This window comes from Theropithecus gelada, chromosome 19 (assembly GCF_003255815.1).
Source record: "Theropithecus gelada isolate Dixy chromosome 19, Tgel_1.0, whole genome shotgun sequence".
Classification (NCBI taxonomy): Eukaryota; Metazoa; Chordata; class Mammalia; order Primates; family Cercopithecidae; genus Theropithecus; species Theropithecus gelada.
Window position 1 is genome coordinate 10,190,178 of NC_037687.1, and position 14,128 is coordinate 10,204,305.

Sequence of the window (14,128 nt, forward strand, 5' to 3'; positions counted from 1 at the left end):
TCAATCTGTTGCCCAAGCTGGAGTGCAGTGGCCTGATCTCAGCTCACTGCAACCTCCGCCTCCCAGGCTCAAGCGAGTCTCCTGCCTCACCCTCCCGAGTAGGTGGAATTACACTCCCGCCACCACGCGCGGCTGAATTTTATATTTTTAGTAGAGATGGGGTTTCACTATGTTGGCCGGGCTGGTCTCGAACTCCTGACCTCAAGTGATCCACCTGCTTTGGCCTTCCATAATGCTGGGATTACAGGCCTGAGCCACCACACCTGGCCAACCTGCGGATATTTGGGGGAAGAGTTCCAGGTGGAGAGAATTGGAAGTACAAAGGGCCAGAGGCACCAGCATGCTTGCTGTGTCCAGAGACAGCTAGACCAGTGCGGCTGGAGCTGAGGGCAGGGAGGTGACTGGGCATATCTAGCAGGACTGTGTGGGCCACGTGAGGACTTTGACTTTTCCTCTGAGTGAGGTAAGAGCCATTGAGGGCTCTGGGTAGAGGAAGATCATGATGTGAATCCAGTTCTAACAGGCTCCCACGGGGTCAGATGTTACCATTTATTAAACATTTACTGAGTGCCAGACACTATTCTGTTCAATATGATTTGATCTCATTTCATTTTCACATGGACCCTATAGAGAATATCATCCCATTTCACAGAACAGAAACTGAGGCTCACAGAGTTTAAGACACTGACCCATGGCCAAACAGCAATAATCTTCAGCGCCTGGGTGCCAAGGTAAAATAAGCCGGCCTTTCCCTCCCCCAAGCATTTCAGACAAGGATCGGTGGCTGCAGAGCGCACCCGTCTTCGGGAACGGCGTCTGTGTCCCTGTCTGTCTGTTTCTATTTCCACACGTCCCTGTCTGTCTCCACGCGCCTCTGCCTGTGCGTCCCCCATCTGTGCCCAAGCCGTCGTCTCTCTGCGCCCGGCCCCCGCACATCGGAGCTATTTCGGGTTTAAGGCTTAAAAGCCCAACAGCTCGGAGGAGACGCTTCCTCCGGCCCCCGGCTCGGACCACGCGCCGCACGCGGCCAGCTCTGGGAGCTCCCAGTTTTTTCTGCGGGATCCCCGAGCCGGGGAAGCCCCCGCGGGAGGAAGGGTGGGGGCTGGGGCGACCCGGGCCCGGAGGCTCTCGGCCCCCCAGTGGCCAACCCGGGCATTGACGCCGTCAGGAGCCCAGTCGTGCGTCAGCTGTCGCCCTGGCAACGGGCGGGCGACGTCACCCATTGGTGGTCCGTCAGTCACCCGCTGACGTCACGTCCCAGGAGGGGCAAAAGGCAAGGCGCGGGGGCGGGTTCTAGGCCCGGCCGGCAGGGGGAGCCCCGGGGCACTGATGGCAGATGCGTTTGGCTTGGTCTTGCAGGAGGCCCTGGCCCTGCCAACATGGCCACCGCAGCCCCAACGGCGCGCTAGGTTGGCAAGATGAAGAGGAGTCCCAGTGCCCTGTCCGTGGCAGGGACCGGGGACGAGGTGCGAGAGGAGGCGCTTGGGATGGGGCGGGGCTTCGCCCTGGGGAGACTAGCGCCCTCTAGTGACCATGGCTATTTCTTGAACGCGGCTTCACTACCTCCAAGCTGTGAGGAGTTTGGTCCCCTTGTGCCTCAGTTTACTCCTTGATTCCATTTTTCTCCTGCTGCCCAGATTAAGAGGCTCTCAGCCGGCCCAGGGACAGAAGGCAGAGGCTTCTCAAATGAGGAGAGGATTTTGGCTAGGAGGTGGGAGGGGGCGCTAGGGGTGGTGAGGTCTTGAGAGTCTCAGATGTGAGGGAGGGGAGGGGGGCATTGACATTAAGACCAAGAGGGGCCCTCTTAGATGTGGAGTTTGGGAAGAGACCCTAAAAAGGTGATGTGTTAGGGAGATCTCACACTTAAGACAGAATGTCTAGATGTGACAGACCCCCAAGGCTAGGGCATCGAGAGGGGACCCCACAAAAATTGTGGCTGAGAAGGGGCACTCTCAGACCTAAGAGATGGTAGGGCACCCTTTGTGGGAGGGGTCAGCGAGTGGTTCACACGTGAAGGGGAGCCTATACCCCCCATTAACTACTCCCTTAGACAGCTAGGTAGGGGTGTTCTTGCGGAGCGGGGCTCAGAGCTTCCCAGCCAGGCCACGCCCCCATTCCACTTTATCCCTCCCCAGAGGCCGAGGGAGAACCCCGAATCCGGCCATGCCAACATGCTGGGGGCCGACCTGCGTCGCCCTCGCCGCCGCCTCTCGTCCGGTCCTGGCCTGGGCTGGGCCCAGCCTGAGACCTCGGACCCTAGGGTCCCTCTGCCGCCACGGCCCACCACGCTGCCGCTGCGGATCCCACCGCGGATTTCCATCACCAGGGCGGAGAACGACAGGTAGGTAGGAGAGGGAGCAGAGTGGGAGCTGGGTTGGGGAGGCACAGTGCCAACTGGGCTAGGTCCAGCCACCAGCCCTTCCCGATCTCCACGCTCCCTGTCGTTTGCAAAACTAGTTGCAACTTGTACTGTGGCGGGCTGTGACACCCCTCCTCCAAGGCAACCTTCGCAAGCTCTAGGAAACCCTTCTTTCATTTTCCAGCTGCCTGAGTCAGCAAGGGGCAGGACTGAGGAAAGGGGTGTCATGTCTCCAGCCCCCAAGATGCTCCCATATTCACAGAGCTGGGGCAGGTTGATCAGGCGGCTGTGCACCGGCTTTCGTGTCCCCGCTGGGAGGATCAGGTTTCTTCTCCGCCTTGAAGGGGATGGTGGAGTCTTGGAAGGGGTCTGGACTGGCATTTTTCTTTCTCCTGGGGAGATGTGAGAAATATCTGCGAGCTCTGGGTTCACACAGCACCTCTTGCTGGTTCTCATCTGGGGACCTTCCCGGTACCCAACCAGTTTCCCAGAGTACTCAACCCCCTTCTTGGCTCAAGAATGAGCTGGAAAGTCAGACAGCTGAGCTAGTCCTGGCTTCTGGCCGGCCCCTGCCCCCGTGCCCTCCTCTGGTCACCGCTCTCGGCAGTTCCAGTCTACCCCCACCCCCATCTACTCAATTGGAGAGTTCCAGGGTCTCTGTTTCCCTCATGGTCCAAGGTTCATTTCCAGACAGGGAGAGCAAGTGACTGTCACTCGCCCATGGAGCTGCTTAATTATACCTCCCCATGTCCATCCCACTAGCCTCAGGTCCAGATCAGTTTATCCCCCCACTCAGATCACCGTTCCTCGTTTCCTCCTTCTTCTGCAACCCCAGCTGTGGCCTGACATCCCCACCCGCCTCGCATTACGCACCCCCACCCCCCTTCACATCTCTAACCAACGTTACAGCTTTCCCCCGCCAAGAATTTGGCCCAGCCCAGGACTCTCAAATATGATCTGGGGAGAACTCGCAGCCCCTGCAAATTCCCTAGAAGCCGTTTTGAGTGTGTAATGGCGGGGGGTGTTCCTGAGAGAAGTGGGGGACACAGTTCTGGCCCTTGGGATACCCCGCGGCTGCTGATGGGGGGGCCGGTTTTTGCTCGGCGTTCGCCCACCCCGGGAGCCCCCTCTGGCGGGGAGAATAGTGGCTGTGGGGGTTGAAGATGGGCAGTCTTTTTTTTTTTTTTTTTTTCAAATAAGGAGAAGAGCGCGGGGGGAGGGCGGTAGCAGACGGCATCGCCTGCCCTGGGGAGCCCGTGAGAGGGGGCGCACGGGGGCTGGGGTCTGGTCCCCGGGTCGCGCAGCAGAGCAGTTTCGCGTTCAAGCTCTTATCGGCGTTGGGGGTGGGGGTGGGACACGCGGGCGCGTGCACTCCCCCCGCCCAGCAGCCAGCCTTGGGGGGGGTTGAGGGGGATGGGGGCGCGCTCGGATCCCGCTCGCTCTCTGCTCGCTCGCTCGGCGCGGCGCTGGGGGAGGCGGGAGCGTGAGTCACGGCGACTCCCGATTTAGGTGCCGGAAGGGGGGCTCTGCTGGCGGGGGCCGCAGGGAGGAGGCTCGCCTGTTTACTCGCCTGAAAAGGGCACGGGGGTGCGCTCCGCGGCTACCTGGGACCTTCCTCAGTTTACCTCCCGCAGAAGCGCTTTAGAAGAGGCAGCGATGTATAGAGCGGTGGGCGGGCAGCTGGGGTATCCGCCATAGGGTGTCCTCCTGGAGCCGCAAGGGAACCAATGGGACACACCCCAGAAACACCCCAAAGAGTCCCCAGGCCGACCACACACACACGCACGCACACGTACACGCACACACTAACATACATAGACGCCCTCCGACACTACAGACGACAGAGGCCGAATCTCGTGCACAACTCCGCAAGCACACACCGACCACAGACGCATCCAAGCGCTTGAGAACATATTCACAGTCCCCAGGCCACCTGAAAAAAGACCACGTAGGGATGCACATCCTCCAAATAGGTAGCACATGTGCGCACACATCCTTCATCCACAGACACACACAATTATACACACAGCCAAATTCAGAGAAACGGGCAGACAACAGCAGCCAACCACGTGCGCACACACACTTCCAGCCGACACTGAAAACACAGACAACCCTTGGAAGAGGCCACGTGCGCGCACATCCCGCCCCGGGCCCGCACCATCACTATCCTCCGACGCACAGACAGGAGATCCCACACACTCTGCCGCCGCCCGCTGCAGGCACCGCGCCGGTGGCACCAGGACCACTCCTCAAAAACTACCCCCGGCCAGGGGTAGCGGCGAGGACACGCCAGCACCGACTCCGCCCTCGCCATGATGGACCGACTGACTGACACTCTGGCAACCAGTCCGGTGTCTTCTTCCAGATCGGATTAACCGTTTAACTCCTTCGTGCCCGTGCGCGCCGCGGCCAAGCAGGGTGCTTTGAAGAGAGCCGAGTTTCAGCGCCCCCTCCCACCCCGGAGCGGGGATCTGCGTGGGCGGGAAGGGCCCCCCCCCCTTAGGTAGCTGCCCCCCACTGGCCCGGACGGAGGAGGAGTGGGGCGGCGCTGACAGCCGCGGCGGGCGGGGGGCGGGGAGGGGCGGGACGGGGCGGAGGAGCCGGGGCTGGCGCCGAGCGGGGCGCGGAGCGCGGAGAGCGCCGCCTGGCACTAAGCAGAGCTCCAGGCGCCGAGAGGAAGCCGCAGAGCCCGGCCCGGGGGCGATTGGCCCGCAGCGCCCCCGGGTCTGTCCCCGGGCGCCATGGCCCTACCGCGGCCGGGCGCACCCGCGGGGCCCTGGGCTCGCTGGCTTGAGCGCAGCTGAGGGGGGTGTAGGTTGGAAGGGCCAGGGCCCTCCGGGGCGCAAGTGGGGGCCGGCGCCATGGAGCCCCCGACCGTCCCCTCGGAAAGGAGCCTGTCTCTGTCACTGCCCGGGCCCCGGGAGGGCCAAGCCACCCTGAAGCCTCCCCCTCAGCACCTGTGGCGGCAGCCTCGGACCCCCATCCGTATCCAGCAGCGCGGCTACTCCGACAGCGCGGAGCGCGCAGAGCCGGAGCGGCCGCCTCACCGGCCCATAGAGCGCGCCGATGCCATGGACACCAGCGACCGGCCCGGCCTGCGCACGACCCGCATGTCCTGGCCCTCGTCCTTCCATGGCACTGGCACCGGCAGCGGCGGCGCGGGCGGAGGCAGCAGCAGGCGGTAAGACTCCCCTTGGCGGATGCGCGCGGAACCGATGGGCGCGCAGGGAGGAGGCAACTCGAGCCGCCGGCCGCAGGGGGCGCTAGGATGCGGGTGGGGTCGGTTTGGCTGGCGGGGGCGGAGGGAGTTCGGCTGCGGGGGCGTCTAGGACCTGGCCGCTGGTTGCCCGCGCTACGGCTTCCTGCTGAAGCCCATCCTGGGGTCCATTTAGGGGGCACCATGCTGCGCGTGGTGTTAACGAGGTCTGGGTTGGGGAAGAGGGCTGCACCTTTAGGGGTCTGTATTCTTAGTGACAGTGCAGGACAGCGGCTAGGCTGGGAACCACTTGGAGGGACCTTCCTGGGGGCACTATTCTGAGGGCTAGATTCGCAGTGTTTGGGGTACCGTTGGGGCACTCTGTAAGCGGGTGCCTGCTAGGACCAGGATCTTTAGTTCAGGGTCGGGTGCTCTCAGGGTTCTATGGGGTGGAGGACTCTATTGCGGGGATGTTAGTGGACTCTTCCTGCAGCAGCTGGGGTCGGAAATCCAGAGGGTGCCTCTTGGGGGAGCACTGTTTTGGGAGCCTTGTGTTAGGTTGGAGTTTCCCTCTCAGGGCAAGAGTGTTAGGGTTCAGTAGCTGTTCAGAGGCAGGAAACAGTGGAGAGGGGGCACAGTCCCAGCACAGAGGGAAGGAGTCCCCGACTGCAGAGGTGACAGCATAGTGAGGGTGTGTGTGTTGAGCTTGGTCTTCTCCGACGGTATCCTCCGACTGACCTGCGTTTGCTCCAGCTGTCCGGGTATGACCAGCTGTGGCTGCCTCAGTTGTGGGCTCTGCGTGAGCTTCTGGGGTCTTGTGATGGTGACACGATGACTATGTGTTCTCCAGGGATAGTGTAATTGAGACAGTATGACTGTGTATTTCCCGGGTAGTGTGACTGTGTGTTTCTGGGACACGGTTTGTGACAGTGACTGTGTATGCTTCAGGAATGCTGTGAGTGTCACAGGGTGACTGTGTGGCCTCATGGGATGCAGTGATTGGGACAGAGTGACTGTTTCTGCTCCTAGGACAGTGATTGTGCAGTGGTGTCGGTGGTCTAGGGACAATGATTGTGACAGTGTCGTTTCTGGCATGCAGTGATTGTGGCACTGGGGTGTTTACACTTGGAAAACAATGTGATTGAGTTCGTGGAACAGTCTGTGCTGCTTGGACACTGTGATTGAAACACCGTGGCTGTGTGTTAGTCTTCGCCAGGTGCTCACGTCTGAGCGTCGGTGCTCTGACATGTGGCCTGTGTTCCCTCTGCCTGGTGTATCCTAAGAATTGGTGTCCTCTAACCACCTGGTGTTCTTAGTTATTGTTCCTGCTCTGATGGTGCTCCAGGGTCTGATTGCATGTGCTCCAGCGATGTGTGCAACCGACAGCTTTGCTCGTGTGCTCTACCTGGATGCCCCACTGCTGGGGATATCACCAAGACGGTCAGATTCAGGCTTCTTATCCCTGAAGTTCCTGAGTGAGGCCCCTCTAAGATGTAGCCCTATTCTTCCTAAGTCTCTTTGGGGGTCTTCAGCAGTCATTGCAGCCCTCCAGGCCACCCCCACCTCTGTTCTGGTCACCCCCAAGCCCCAGTCTCCCTGCACCCCTGTACCCACCAGGAAGCAAGTGTCATGGGTCCAGTACATATGGGCTAATATTTCCCAAAGGGAACTGGAGAGAGGCTGAAGGAAGAGAAAGCTGGAATCAACAGAAAATGCTAAAACCGGGGGCAAGGGGCCAAACTGTCACACGTCACTGTCCTAAGACACCAAGGGGTGGGTGAAATGCAGTAGGATCCGGGCCCCATTTATTTACAAGGCTCTAGAGACTCCTCCTAGCCTGGTCTCTGGGGTGCTGAGTCTTAGGGGACAGTGGCTGAGCGGTAATAATCATCATTTTGGTGGGTATCCATCTCGCAGTGGGTCACCCTCGGGCTCCATGCCAGGGACTTTTCCATGCATCCTCATCCCCAGTGCCAGGGTATTCCTGCTGGCATATGGGGAAACTAGGGCCTAGAAACAAAACGCTTTCTCTCTCTCTCTCTTTTTTTTTTTTTTTTTTTGATGGAGTCTTGCTCTGTCACCCAGGCTGGAGTGCAGTGGCGTGATCTCGGCTCACTGCAACCTCTGCCTCCCGGATTCAAGCGATTCTCCTGCCTCAGCCTCCTGAGTAGCTGGGATTACAGGAACCCACCACCACACCCGACTAATTTTTGTATTTTTAGTAGAGATGAGGTTTCACCATGTTGGCTAGGCTGGTCTCAAACTCCTGACCTCAGGTGATCTGCCCACCTTTGCCTCCCAAAGTGCTGGGATTACAGGCATGAGCCACTGCACCCAGCTAAACCCTTTCTCTTTCTCACCCAAGCTCACACAACCGGGAGATGGGGGAGCTGGAATTGCAATGCACGTCTGCCCAATTCCTGTGCATCTTTGTATAAGTGTCTTGCCCTCTCTGAGCCTCAATTTTCCAGTCTGTAAAGTGGGGCTGTTGTTGGCATTGCCGTGTGGGGGTCAGTTTGAGGGTTCTGTGAACTTGGGGATGTGTGTAAAGGACTTAACATAATGAGTAGATCTCCATTCAGGGACCTGGACTAAGGAGGGGGGACCTGAGTGGATCCCATTTCTCCAGGGTGAGTAGAAAAAACAGGAACCTTAACCACATCCCCACGTAGACTCCGGTTTCTGTTTCACTGTGGGCCTGTGCACCCTTCAGTGTCTGTGCTGAGGTCCAAAGCTGGGACTGATGGGTGGGCTGTAGCTGGCATCGGTGCCAGCGTCCTTCCCCCTCCCCAGGGAGAAGGAGAAATATCTCTGATGGCAACCTCAATGCTTAGAACGGACATTTCTTCAAAAAGGGGATTTTAGCAGGGCACACACAGGATTCGGTGCTCCCCATATTGGAGTTCATCCAGCTACCACAAGAAGAGTCCAGTGAGCTCCCCCATTTGGGTCAAAGGAATCCCCAGAGAGAGGGCACTGCCCCCCGCAACCCGAGATGTCATCCAAACCTCCCCTGAGGATGTATGAGACGGCTGAGTCACGGCACAGCCACAATCTGTCAAGAGGCAGATGGAGAGGGAGGAAGAGGAGGACTTTGGTGGGGGGGAGGTGGGAAGCTGTCTGAACTGGGGATGGGGCCAACATACAGACCCCGCGTCCCCCCTCCCTGGGCCCTAAAATGCTCCCCATCAAGGTGGGGGCACAGCGCGGCCCCAGGAGCAAGTGGAGGCAGCCGAGCTGGGGTCTCCGTCTGGTCGCTGGTCTCTGTCTCCACTTGGGTCCTCGCCTCCCCCTGTCCCTGGCGCTCCCAAGTCCCTGGATGTGGGTTGAGAGCGGGTCTCCCCGCGCGCCCTCTGCCGGACGACGAGGAAGGCACAGCCTCGGTGTGCGCTCCGAGCGTGGACCTGCCCCAGGGACGCCGCCAGTCCCGGAGCAAAGCAAAGTCGCCATCACCGTCGCGGCGCCCAGTATTATTATTTCATGCTTATTGAGCGTCCTGGAGAGCGGGCGCCAGGCCGGCTGACCGCAGGCTGCGTGTGGGGTCCTCGCCCTCCCGGGCTTGGGACCAGGCCGCTTTCCCCATGCGCCAGCCCCTGCCACACGCTGCGGGGACTGCCGCCTGGAGGACAGGGAGGAACCTGGCCGAAAAGTTGCAGCGGTGGAGTTCCCGTCCCGCCTCCGCTCGCTTGCCCGGCAGGCTGATGAACTCCAGCATCCTTGGCTCTGCACTTCTGCCCGGGAAAAAGAGACCATGGGACTTACCCAAGGTCACACAGCGAGGAAGGTGAGAATGGGAGTTAAAAACCAGATCTCGGCCGGGCGCGGTGGCTCACGCCTGTAATCTCAGCACTTTGGGAGACCGAGGCGGGCGGATCACGAACGAGGTCAGGAGTTCAAGATCATCCTGGCCAACATGGTGAAACCCCGTTTCTACTACAAATACAAAAATTAGCCGGGTGTGGTAGCACGCGTCTGTAATCCTAGCTACTTGGGAGGCTGAGGCAGGAGAATCGCTTGAACCCGGGAGGCGGAGGTTGCAGTGAGCCGAGATGGCACCACTGCACTCCAGCCTGGCAACAGAGCGGGACTCCGTCTCAAAAAAAAAAAAAAAAAAAAAAAGCAAAACAAAAAAAAACAAAACAAAAAAAACAGCTCTCATCCACTCCAGACCTCTGAGTAACATTCACATGGCAGCCCTGCCTGCTGACTCGCTGTGTGACTTGGGGCCAGTGATTGTGCCTCTCTGAGCCTCAGTTTCCTCATCAGTCAAACGGGGCTGAAAAATAAGAACTGTCCACCCCCAGGGCTGTGGTGAGGCTGATATGTTTGACGTAGGCGCTGGGCAGCCAGGAGCTGGTGTTCTGAGAAAGTACTTCCTCAAATGACATCAGCAGAGAGAAAGGGGGCGTCCCCCAAACCGCAAGCCCGGCTGGCGGGGAGGGTGCCCCATATTTCAGTGGTAACAGATTGACTGCAGGCTCTTATGACTTTAGGAAAACTGGGGCTTTGGACCTGGGAGAGCCACAGTCTGGCAGGGTGAGAACAGAATTGTGGGGACATCTGAGCCCATTCTTTTCATTGTGGAGTATGAAACAGTTCAAATCTGACTGGATGCGGTGGCTCACACCTGTAATCCCAGCACTTTGGGAGACTGAGGCGGGTGGATTATTTGAGGTCAGGAGATTGAGACCAGCCTGACCAACATGGTGAAACCCTGTCTCTACTAAAAATACAAAAATTAGTCAGGTGGTAGTGGCGCACACCGAATAGCTGTAATCCTAGCTACTCAGGAGGCTGAGGCAGGAGAATCCAATCGGTTGAGCCTGGAAGGCAGAGGTTGCGGTGAGCTGAGATCGGGCCACTGCACTCCAGTCTGGGCGAGAGAGTGAGACCCTGTCAAAAAAAAAAAAAAAAAAAAAGGAAGGAAGGAAGAAAGGAAGAGAAGGAAAGAAAAGAGTTCACATCTGCTTTTGGCCAGGCGAGGTGGCTCACACCCAGCACTTTGGGAGGCTGAAGCGGGAGGATTGCCTGAGGCTGGGAGTTTGAGACCAGCCTGGGCAACATAGTGAGACCCTGCTGTCTCTACAAAAAGAACAAAATAAAATAAGTAAATCCAGCTTTTGTCCTGTACTCTCTGTGTGACCTTCACCTGTCAGTGCCTCAGTCTCCTCATTTCTAGCAGATTCGTTCATTCCACAAACGCTGAGCGCCTTCAGAACTGTGGCTGAGAATGCTGTAGACCAAGTTTGTCCAGCCTGTGGCCCAGGATGGCTTTGAATTCGGCCCAACACAAATTCGTAAACTTTCTTAAAACAATGAGATTATTTTGTTCGTTTTTTTTTGTTTTTTTTTTTTTGTTTTTTTTGTTTTTGTTTTGCTCATTAGCTATTGTTAGTGTTAGTGTATTTATGCGTGGCCCAAGACAATTCTTCTTCTTTCAGTATGGCCCAGGGATGCCAAAAGATTGGACACCTTTGCCATAGACACAATCCCTGCTGTCCTGAAATTGTCAGACTACAGGGTGAAGCAAAAATAGTAAGTAAAGGGCCGGGCACAGTGACTCAGGCCTGTAATCCCAGCACTTTGGGAGGCCGAGGCAGTTGGATCACTTGAGGCCAGGAGTTCGAGACCAGCCTGGCCAAAACATGGCAAAAACCTGTCTCTACTAAAAATACAAAAATTAGCTGGGTGCATGCCTGCAATCCCAGCTACTTGGGAGGCTGAGGTGGGAGGATTGCATGAACCCAGGAGGCAGAGATTGCAGTGAGCCGAGATTGTGCCACTTCACTCTAGCCTGGGCAACAGAGCCAGACTCCGTCTCAAAAAGGAAAAAGAAGAAATAGCAAGTAAAGCTGTATGATAATTCAAGATGGTCACACACAAGATATGGAAAAAAGAGGGATCCTTAGGTCAGGGAAGGCCTCTCTGAGGAGGTGACATTTGAACAGAGACCCAAATAAAATGAGGGAGGTAAGGGCCGGGCGCAGTGGTTCACGCCTGTAATCCCAGCACTTTGGGAAGCCGAGGTGTGTGGATCATGAGGTCATGAGTTCAACACCAGTCTGGCCAGGATGGTGAAACCCCATCTCTACTACAAATACAAAAATTAGCCAGGCGCAGTGGCGGGCGCCTATAATCCCAGCTACTCGGAGGGTGAGGGAGGAGAACTGCTTGAACCCAGGAAGTGGAGGTTGCAGTGAGCCAAGACCATGCCATTGCACTCCAGCCTGGGTGACAGAGCAAGATTCCATCTCAAGAAAAAAAAAAAAAAAAAAAAGGGGGTTGCTACCTGGGTATCTGATGGAAGAGAGTGCCAACCAGAGGGAAGAGCCAGTGCGGAGGTCCTGTGGTGGGAGTGTGTCTGATACGTTGGAGGCAAGTGTGTCTGAGGCAGAGTGAGCGAGGAGGGAGTGGAAGAAAAGGAGGGAGTGAGGTGACAGGAAGCTCATGTAAGGACTCATAGACCATGAGGCCATGATCAAGGTTGGCTTTAGGCCTCAGTTTACATCTGGCTTCCTAGGACGGGACAAGCAACATTGAGCTGGAAGGAAACTCATCCATAAAGGGCTTGTGTAGCCTCATGGCTAAAATTCCTGTCTCTGAGGCCAGACATCTGGGTCCATAAGCCAGCTCTGATCTTTCTAGATTGGGAGACCCTGGCCAAGTCACTCCTCTCTGGGCCTCGGCTTCCCCGTCTCTGAAATGGGCCTAGTAAGAACTGTATTCCCAAAGGCTGATCTGATGAATTGGCAAAACAATTCAGGGAAGCTAAGTGCACTGAAACCTTAACTAGTCAGTGAACAAAAATGCATTTCTGGGACCGGCATAGTGGCTCATGCCCAACACAGTTTGGGAGGCTGAGAGGGGGTGGATCGTTTGAGCCTGGGAGGTGGAGGTTGCAGTGAGCCAATATCATATCACTGAAAAAAAAAGAAACAAAAAAGAATATCACCTGTTACGTATCTGGTGGGTATTTTGTGAGGATTAAATGAGATCATAAGACCAGGTGTGGTGGCTCATGTCTGTAATCCCAGCACTTTGGGAGGCCAAGGCAGGCAGATCACCTGAGTCCAGGAGCTCAAGACCAGCCTGGGCAACATGGGAAAACCCCATCTCTAGAAAAAATACAAAAAATTAACCAGGCATGGCCGGGCGCGGTGGCTCACACCTGTAATCCCAGCAATTTTGTGAGGTCGAGGCAGGCGGATCACCTGAGGTCGGGAGTTCAAAACCAGCCTGACCAACACGGAGAAACCCTGTCTCTACTAAAAAATACAAAATTAGCCAGGCATGGTGGCGCATGCCTGTAATCCCAGCTACTTGGGAGGCTGAGGCAGGAGAATTGCTTGAACCTGGGAGGCGGAGGTGGTGAGCCGAGATCGCGCCATTGCACTCCAGCCTGGGCAAAAAGAGCGAAACTCCATCTCAAAAAAAAAAAAAAAAAAAAAAAAAATTAGCTGGATGTGGTGGCACACATGCTACTCAGCTACTGAGCTACTTGGGAAGCTGAGGTTGAAAGATCACTTGACCCCAGGAAGTTGAGACTGCAGTGAGCTATGATCACGCCACTGCACTCCAGTCTGGATGACAGAGTGAGATCCTATCTCAAAAGAGAGAGAGGAGAGACAGAGAGATCATAGCAGGATATAGAGAGATGCGCAGGAAGCTTTCTAAAGGATTAGTTGCTATTATCACCATCATGGTCATTATCATCATCGTCTATATCCTCTGGCTAGTATAGTGACTTGCATATTATAAACCCTCAGTAAATATTTGTCAAATAATGATAATAACTGTAGCTCATATTAAGTGAGTGCTTACTATGTTCAGACACTTTTCTGAGCCTTTTATGTGTCCATTCATGGGGTGAGTGTAGTATTATACCCATTTTACAACTGGGGAAACTGAGGCTCAATGAAATGAAGTGACTAGCCCAAGATCAAATGGCTAAGAAGTGCCAGAGGCCACACGCAAGCCCAGGCCTCCTCACTCTGGCCCCCATGGCATCAGAGCCAACACTAGAGAAGAAAAGATATTTCACAGAGGTGGACTCGAAAATAGAGATGCACTGCTGGGGCACGGTGGCTCACACGGGTAGATCACTTGAGGCCAGGAATTCGAGACCAACCTTGCCAACATGGTGAAACCCCATTTCTACTAAAAATACAAAAAAATAAAAAATTTAAAAAAAATTAGCCAGGCATTGTGGCACACACCTGTAATCCCAGCTACTTGGGAGGCTGAGGCATGAGAATCCTTTGAACCTGGGAAGCAGAGGTTGCAGTGAGCCAAGATCGTGCCACTGCACTCCAGTCTGGGTGACATTGTCTCAAAAAAAAAAAAAAAGAAAGAAAGCAAGAAAATAGAAATGCGGCCGGGCGCGGTGGCTCAAGCCTGTAATCCCAGCACTTTGGGAGGCCGAGACAGGCGGATCACAAGGGCAGGAGATCGAGACCATCCTGGCTGACACGGTGAAACCCCGTCTCTACTAAAAAAATACAAAAAACTAGCCGGGCGAGGTGGCGGGCGCCTGTAGTCCCAGCTACTCGGGAGGCTGAGGCAGGAGAATGGCG

The 14,128-nt window shown here is 56.3% G+C and overlaps 1 protein-coding gene across 2 annotated transcripts in view; it reads left to right on the forward strand.

The window, feature by feature from the left end:
* The first annotated feature begins 1,334 nt into the window (after positions 1-1,334).
* PDE4A (phosphodiesterase 4A) overlaps positions 1,335-14,128 on the forward strand; it is a 55,729-nt gene continuing 42,935 nt past the window's right edge. The window contains exons 1-2 of one of the 2 annotated variants that reach the window (XM_025366160.1): positions 1,335-1,466; positions 2,136-2,341. In XM_025366160.1, coding sequence (XP_025221945.1) covers positions 1,419-1,466; positions 2,136-2,341 — 254 coding nt within the window. In that variant the 5' untranslated portion in view covers positions 1,335-1,418. Of the gene's footprint in view, positions 1,467-2,135; positions 2,342-4,983; positions 5,541-14,128 lie in introns of those variants that run through there. The other variant, XM_025366159.1, reaches the window with a different exon arrangement.